Source organism: Larimichthys crocea, chromosome XI (genome assembly GCF_000972845.2).
Source record: "Larimichthys crocea isolate SSNF chromosome XI, L_crocea_2.0, whole genome shotgun sequence".
NCBI lineage: Eukaryota > Metazoa > Chordata > Actinopteri > Sciaenidae > Larimichthys > Larimichthys crocea.
This window is the reverse complement of record NC_040021.1, coordinates 6497182-6505316: the sequence shown is the minus strand read 5'-3', so window position 1 is coordinate 6505316 and position 8135 is coordinate 6497182. Positions and strand designations below refer to the sequence as shown.

At 40.5% G+C, this 8135-nt stretch overlaps 2 protein-coding genes across 2 annotated transcripts in view; one reads left to right on the top strand and one right to left on the bottom strand.

Moving 5' to 3' along the window:
- Positions 1 to 1549: 1549 nt before the first annotated feature.
- On the bottom strand, positions 1550 to 7952 carry clu (clusterin). Its single transcript, XM_027284227.1, has 9 exons — positions 7807 to 7952; positions 6877 to 7025; positions 6524 to 6694; positions 6264 to 6434; positions 5278 to 5491; positions 4947 to 5087; positions 3567 to 3793; positions 3296 to 3486; positions 1550 to 2147 (listed from the first exon to the last, which is right to left on the bottom strand). The coding sequence occupies exons 1-9, from the start codon at positions 7919 to 7921 to the stop codon at positions 2135 to 2137; spliced, it is 1392 nt and encodes a 463-aa protein (XP_027140028.1). The 5' UTR covers positions 7922 to 7952; the 3' UTR covers positions 1550 to 2134.
- A 94-nt stretch (positions 7953 to 8046) lies between these two features.
- Positions 8047 to 8135, top strand: part of scara3 (scavenger receptor class A, member 3) — a 34744-nt gene continuing 34655 nt past the window's right edge. The window contains 1 exon segment of the mRNA NM_001303357.1: positions 8047 to 8085. Coding sequence (NP_001290286.1) covers positions 8047 to 8085 — 39 coding nt within the window.

The window sequence follows — 8135 nt, the reverse complement described above, 5'->3', positions numbered from 1 at the left end:
TAATGCTGAGTGTTTACAGCTACTAATGTGTGTAACACTGTTACTGTGATGATAAATATTGAAATATTTATATTTAACATTTAATCTGTGTCTATAATAACCAGATCCTGAAATGTAGATGTGACATGAGGGTTTTCTGAATAAAGAGCACTAACGTGTACATACACACACACACACACACACACACACACATATATATATATATACTATATGTATGTGCACATGTCTGCGTGGGTTCTCACCGGGTGCTCCGGCTCCCACGATTCAAAAAAGACGTTGAGCCACAGAAATGATCTTCACTTCTGGGCCAAACAAAGAAACCTTGCGTGGGTTCTCACTGGGTGCTCCGGCTCCCACTGTCAAAAGACTTTAAAAAAAAAACAAGTACAAAAAAAATCACAAATCAAATCATGTTTAAAAAACAGAAAAACTAAACTAGGCACATGTCATCTCCGTGTCTGCGTGGGTTCTCACCGGGTGCTCCGGCTCCCACGATTCAATCAAAAGACGTTGAGCCACAGAAATGATCTTCACTTCTAGGCGAAACAAAGAAACTTTGCGTGGGTTCTCACCGGGTGCTCCGGCTCCCACTGTCAAAAGACTTAAAAAAACAAATACAAAAAAAAAATGAAAAATCAAATCATGTTTATATGTGTGCTTGTTAGTCTGTTGTCAGGTGTGATTTTAAATGTATAAATCAGAGGACGAGCACTGACCACTTCTCATATCAGTGAGTTCACATTCGATCCGAGATACTGATGAGATATAACAGCCTGCTGTTGAATCGTGCTCAGTGTACAGTGTATTAATGTAAAAACAAAGACAAGATAAAAGTTCATTTGAAGTGTCCGCTTTCCAAATATTCACAATATACCTGTCGGTGCTTATTACTGGTCACATTATTGTAAATTCAGGAGGGTTTTTGTCAAGATTTTAGAAACTTTAATATAAGAGTGAAGAAAAAACTAAATCATTTTCTAAAAAAATCTCAACATGTATAGATATCACTTATGGGACAGATTGAAGCAAAGCAAAGGAGAAAAACAAGATTTTGTCATCACATGTTCAGACGGCATGTGAGAAATATACGAGCTGCTGTAGGATCATTGAAGTCTGTCTTATCTTAAGTTATTGTTGTTATTATGTGGAAACAGAGAGAAACAGCCTCCGACTTTCAAATGTCAAACAGTAGCTGGGAGCAGCCTAACCCAACCACTAGAGATCACAGCCAAAGAAACACTGAAGCACATAAACACGACCGATTATTAATTTATACACTTCAGCTTTTGTTTTGATTTAACCAAACAAGATCAGTTTTTATTGTTTTAATTTCATTCATGTGTAATCAGAGCGATAGTTTAGTGCCACACTGACAAAAACAGATGGAGAAGATGCAAAGAAAGCAACAAAAAAAACAGCAGCTGCTGCAAAAATGTCGCCTAAAACTAGTCTATTTATGGTTCAGCAGGTTCAACACGGTTCATGTGATATCTCAAAATAACACCAGGAGTACGTAATACTCTTTAATACAAACGACAAACACGCTGAGTGGATTCGAGCGGGTTTTATTATTAGATCTCTGCGTATTACACTTCACAGCTGTGCAGCTGTGCAGAAAAACACAAGAGAATCAACTCCTATTTTTAGTTTACCAGTCGGTGAGTTAAACTCCAACAAATCAACCTGAAAGCTCTCAGAGATCTGTAGAAGGGTAGTTCAGGTCATTAAAGCGAACTTCCTACAAACTCAAATATTTGTTTTACTCGTGGAGGAAATATCACTTTAATCTGAAAAACAACTTAAGAGTCGATAACATCAACGTTGGCTGAAGCATGAATCATGTAAGTGCTATGGCACAGCTCACATACAGTTTACGTCCTTATCTACATCTACTGATTATCTTCTCACAGCAGGACAAACAGCTCTAAAGGTGACAGTATAAATCTCTGAGGTTAAACTGTGTCGTTTGCAAAAGCAGGACTTCGTTTAGATTTACAGAATCAGTGTGTGCTTTTTTTTTTTTTTTCTTTTTCTTCTTCCAGGTGTGTTTATCGTCCGGGTTTCAGGTGTGTTTTTGATGAATCCAGAACTTTCTCTTGTCAGCTGACAGTGCAGGTTGGGGCGCGAATACCTTTTATTTGACCATCCTGGAAAAACAAAGAGAAGATCAGAGACGCTCAGTGAAGTTTATGAACCGTGTGTGTGTGTGTGTGTGTGTGTGTGTGTGTGATAAATATAAAGTTATAGCTAGCAGACAATTAGCTTAGCTTAGCTTAGCTTAGCATAGACACGATTGTGTTTTTGTTACTAAGTGTATGTGTACTAAATATGAAGCTATCGGTAGCAGACGGTTTAGCTTACCTTAGCATAGAGGTGTGAGTTTTTGTTATGTTGTCTGTGTGTAGTAAATATGAAGCTACAACTAGCAGACGGTTAGCTTAGCTTAGCATAGACATGTTTGTGTTTTTGTTACTAAGTGTGTGTGTGATAAATATGAAGCTATAGCTAGCAGACGCTTAGCTTAGCTTAGCATAGAGGTGTGTTTTTGTTATGTGTGTACTAAGTATGAAGCTACAACTAGCTGAAAATTAGCTTAGCTTAGCATAGAGGTGTCATTTTTTGTTATGATGTGTGTGTGAGAGAGATAAATATGAAGCTACGGCTAGCAGGCAATTAGCTTATCTTAGCATAGTGGTGTGTGCTTTTGTTACTAAGTGTGTGTGATAAATATAAAGTTATAGCTAGAAAATAGTTAGCTTAGCATAGGTGTGTTTTTGTTATTTGTGTGTACTAAATATAAAGCTACAAGTAGCAGACAATTAGCTTAGCTTAGCATAGACACGATTGTGTTTTTGTAACTAAGTGTGTGTGTGATAATTATGAAGCTACAACTAGCTGAAAATTAGCTTAGCTTAGCTTAGCATAGAGGTGTCATTTTTTGTTATGATGTGTGAGAGAGATAAATATGAAGCTACGGCTAGCAGGTAATTAACTTAGCTTAGCACAGACACAATTGTGTTTTTGTTATGACGTGTGTGTGTGTGTGTGATAAATATGAAGCAATAGCTAGCAAATAGTTAGCTTAGCATAGAGTTGTGAGTTTTTGTTATGACGTGTGTGGTAATTATAAAACTACGGCTAGCAGATGGTCAATTTAGGATTAAGAGGGATTTTGTTAGCTTCGGCCTCTATACGCTAATCTCTATGCTAAGCTAAGCTAACTAGCGGCTGGCTGTAGCTTCGAATTCACCACACAGACATTTTATTACGTCTTCTAGCCCTGTTCGACACTCACACACTGATTTCTTTGTAGCGGTCCAGAGCCTCCTGGGCCACCACCTCAGAGAACTTGGGGTCGGTCCAGGGGATGTCGCCCGGCACGGTGAAGTTCATAGACGGAGAGTCGAAGAGCTGCACAGACACGTTGGTTTCTTCAGGCTGACTGTCTTCTCCCTCTGGCTTCTCATCAGTGTCCTTGCAGATCACCTGGAGAACAGCAGGTAGAAGTTCAGCAAAAAGCTTCAATGCATCTGCTTTTCCACACACACAGCACTCATGTTACGTACACCCTGAATCCGGAAGATGTTGTCTTTGCTGATGGTTTCATTCGCCAGAGACGACACCCAGCCGAACTGTCTGTTGAGCAGGTCCAGGATTGAGGAGGTGTTGAACATCTCCTCCTCGAAATTTTTCAGGAGGTCGTTGTACCTCTGAGTGAAGCGCTTGGCGAGGTCCAATGCCTCCTCCAGCTCCACCTTCAGCGAGCCCTCCAGAGGTTTGTTCCCAGAGCAGTCTGTGAAAGAAACATGGAGCTCAAGTAGGGTTGGAAAAATTACTACAATTGTTTCATGCATGATTTATTCATTTGGCATTTTGATTGCAGATGACTTGAATCTGCAGCACCTCGGTTTTACAGAGATTTATAGCGAGTTTCAGCACATCGCCGCAACTAGCTGATGAACACAGAGGAGCATTTAGCAGTGAGAGAGTCAGATATTTCCCTTTTAGGTGTCAGAGCTAAAAAGAGAGTAAATATTGGACTTGCATTCGTCGTGTGAACAGAAACACGACTCCAAATAAGCCATTGCAGAGTCCATGCTATGTCAACCACTCATACACAATCACAGCATTGACAGCTCAGCTTCAGGAGCAATTTGGGGTTGATTATCTTTGACATGCAGACTGGAGGAGCCAGAGATCGAACCACGATCATCTGATTGGTGGACGACCCGCTCTACCTCCTGCCGCCCAGGGTGAGTGTGGGAATGAGGGTGAGCGTGAAAAAATGCTTGTGGATTGTATGCTGTGAGTGACTCAGGGATACCATCCATGAGCTGCTTCATCCAAGGTTCACATCCCTTCTTTCTACTCTCAGGTATCAAATAAAAGCTTAAAACCATACTTTAAAACGCCCAGTGTCATTGCGGAGAGAAGACAGGTCTCTTTAAAAAATCTTTAAGGTCTATCTAAAAAATATGGAAAGTAGCTCTTTGATGCAATCGATTTTGATAGGCGTGACACTATCACATGAGTTTTATACTAAAATTGCATCTGTCTGATACTAAATATTTTGGTGTATATGTCAGAAAATAATCTGAATATAGATTTTAGGTTCACTGAAGCATCTCTGAATGTCTCAGATGTAGATGATACATTTTCTGTTCATGACAGAGGAACAAAAACATCATCAACACAAAGGATTATAATTAAATCAACTTCCTGTTTCCAATATTAACATAAATTATAATAATTGTGTTATTCTAATAAAAAACATCTGGAGGAAGCTGCATGAACAGACACACACTTAACCTTTTGAACGGTTATTATCAGTTGATTTGTGACATCTTTCATCATTTATTTTATTATCATATCATCATCCCGTATACATTTTAGACTAACACTACTGATCATACATTAAAAATCATTTTGTCACAGAGTTATCTCACCGATGTGCTGGATCTCTTTGCATTTCTGACACTCGTCACGGAACTTGATACAGCCGGCCGAGTTGCGGCGAATCTCCCTGCAGGTCATTTGTCCGTTGCCAAAAGGTTTGGTGATGACGACGTCCTCATTCACGCTGCCGTCTGCAACCAGGCACACAAGAAAAAACCTAGTGTTCAGTCTAAGTTTAGATATATTTGCGTACATGTCATGTTACAATAAACAATCAAAAGAGAATTAAAATAGACTTTACGGATTACAAATCTGTCTGAATACAGCTCAAAAACCAAACAGGACATCTTCAGTTTGAGTCAAATAAGTGAGAAACTGTACCCTCGTTTGGAAGTGTGTCTGAGGTGATGTCCATCATGGAGCCCATAGAGCTGAAGAAGTTCCTGCCCATGCCCGTCATGGGTGAGAACAAACTGTGGAAGTTGTGGAAAGGATCGCGGAAGAGAGAACGAATGCTTCTGCCCTGGCGAGTGTACGGTCCGAGGAAACTGGGGAGGAAGAAGGCTGGAGGGTTGTAGTGCACATGATCAGCCACCTGAGAAACAGACAGAAGAGCTGATGATGACGTAGCTGCTGACTTATAGACTTACTGACTACAAAGATCCAGAAATTAATAAAAATTTTGTTCTGAGATTCATTTATAAAACTTCTATTGAAGCTACCTCAGAATTTAACTCTTGCAATTACATGGATTTTACCACTTGAGGGCAGCAGAACAAGCTGTAAGAGACAGAGCAACACCTGTCGAATGTCAGCCTGATATTCTTCTTGTTAGGATGTATTTGTCTTAAGATGTTTGTGACAAAATGTTTAAACATGTTGGTATTCACACACATGTGGTAGAACTTTTGGCAGAGGCCCAAGACAGATATGTTAGTTCTCTTCAACTTCAGAAGGAGAAGCTGAAGCGACCCAGAGGAATGTAAAAGGTTTCCAGATGTGGAGTTTGGCTGTGTTCTTCTGTTTTGAATGAGACTGTGGGTACTAAACCATCAACTGAAGATCAACTTGTTGCCTCCTGGTCCTTCATATCACTTCTTTTCAGATCTGTTTTTGGTCTCCGCTACGTTCCGAGGGAAACATTTGGCTCTTTAGCCTCATGTAGCTGAGGGTTAGTCACTATGAGTCAACTGATCCGTTGTTAATATAAAAGTAAATATTAGTGCAGCTTTAGACTTGGATATCTCAAAAACACACTCTAACATTGGCCGGATGGGAATCAGAGTTGATCATGACTTGCCTGGTTGAGCTATATGCAGCACGTATGTAAGTAAATATGTATCAGGCATGTAACAGGTCAACAGTACCTTCATGGTGTCTGAAAATATGCTGTCCACGCCGTCGGCCATCTCCGTGTACTTCCCCTCCAGGTTCTTGAACTCTTTGCTCTGTCGCTGTCCCTCCTGCTCCAGGACGTCAATCTTCTCCCCGTTGATCCAGATGGAGAAGGGAGATGTTCTGTTCAGCACCTCCTCCAGCTGCAGGTGAATGAAAACAACAATGAAACCATTATGATCAGATATATATATCATATATACTGTAGAGTATGAGCGTGTGATGGTCTGACCTGACGTCCCACCAGTCCAGATCCGCTGCTGCATGTTCGGGAGTAGTATTTAACACAGGTATTCTTCAGACAGGGCTTACACTCCTCCCACAGAGCCTTCATGGTCTCATTGCAGACCTCCTCCTCCTGCTCCAGCTTGGCCTCCATCTCCTGAGCTGTGCGTATCGCTTCCTGTAGTCACACAGACGCAGAGATTTCAAGAGGCAGGCTTTTATTTTGGCAGGATCCATTTTCTCCACTACCACCTCATGCTGTCTCCCTCCGTGTTGCAGCCTTTGAGCCGGGCTGTGACTTATAATCAATAAACAGTAAGTATTATTGTGTCGTACAGTGTATGAAGTGTTATCAGGCACCTCTTTTTGCTCTTTGGTCTTTTCCAGGGCGTCCAAAAACTTCTTGTGGTCCTCTGAAGATTTCTGCATCACGTTCTTCATCTCCTTCACTCCGTTAACTGCATTTTCGATCTGTTTATCCAGATACTTCTCTGCCTGGAGAGAGATCTCTGTGAAAAGAAGCATTATCACATATTCACTGCAGGTTCCCATCAGCCATACTATTAAATATGTTCTGTTTTTATTTATAAGAAAAGTCTTCTTTTACTCTGATCTGCAGAGTAAAAGAATAGAGAAATATCTATTTAAACTTCTAAACAATTCAATTTAAGTTTATTTAATGTAACAGTGGTTATCTCATAAAACCTTCTCTATAAAGCAGCTCAGACTGTACTCTGTGTGTGATTTTATGTTGCAGCTTGACCTGGTTACTTGACAATCCACAGATTTCAGTGAACACGCACCACAGCAGCACCCTGACCTGACTGGGACCTTAATTTGTATCATTGGTAACACCTGTGATATTTTCACGAGGGTGAAAGCTGGCTTTATTGTGGCCAGACATTCAAAGTGTTTATCCATTTACCTTTGTAAAAAGTTTGATGGAGTAATGTGCATTTATTAACCTGATAAATTAAAAGTATTTATGTCATAATAACAGAGCAACATGCTTATATATCTTTTTTTTTACACCTATGCAAGTGCATATAGAATATTTGTAACTCGAATCAAATGCAGGGGCAGTAATTCAACAGTACGTTAATGTCTTACAGTTAACCATAATGCTGATGTGGCCCTCGCTTATCTAAAACTTTTGAAATGTGACATGACCGTTTTCTGTTAAGTTGTATTTGTATGCGTGGAGGGTGGTTGGGATTCAGTTGATGCCTCATCCTGTCATAGGCTTTCAGAGGCAGCATGAATTAATGACACTGGTGCGGCGATACTCACGTGCAAGATCATCTTTTGATGGAGGGAGGATGCAGTTGACTGACGCCAAGAAAAGAGCTACCACAGCAAGAGACTTTGACCCCTTCTTCTTCATCATCATCATCATCATTAACATCCTCTCTGACTCTCACAAGGCCAGCAGGCAATGATGAGAAAACAAAGAAAGACCTGGACACACAAACAAAACTGAGTTTTAATGTTGTTGTTGTTGTTGTTGTTGCGCCTCTTTACGTCCACTAGATGGCGACGCAGGCTGTAAAGAAAACAGAGACCTACGCAGTAAGAAATGACCACGCTTGCTCAGCAGTTTTCCCACCCTTGCGCAGCAT

Coding starts and splice junctions, on each gene's coding strand:
- clu (XM_027284227.1), bottom strand. CDS start 7,921: ATGTTAATGATGATGATGATGATGAAGAAGAAGGGGTCAAAGTCTCTT. Junction 6,695..6,876: donor AGACCAAAGAGCAAAAAGAG/GTGCCTGATAAC, acceptor GTGTGACTACAG/GAAGCGATACGCACAGCTCA. Junction 6,435..6,523: donor CTGGACTGGTGGGACGTCAG/GTCAGACCATCA, acceptor ATTCACCTGCAG/CTGGAGGAGGTGCTGAACAG.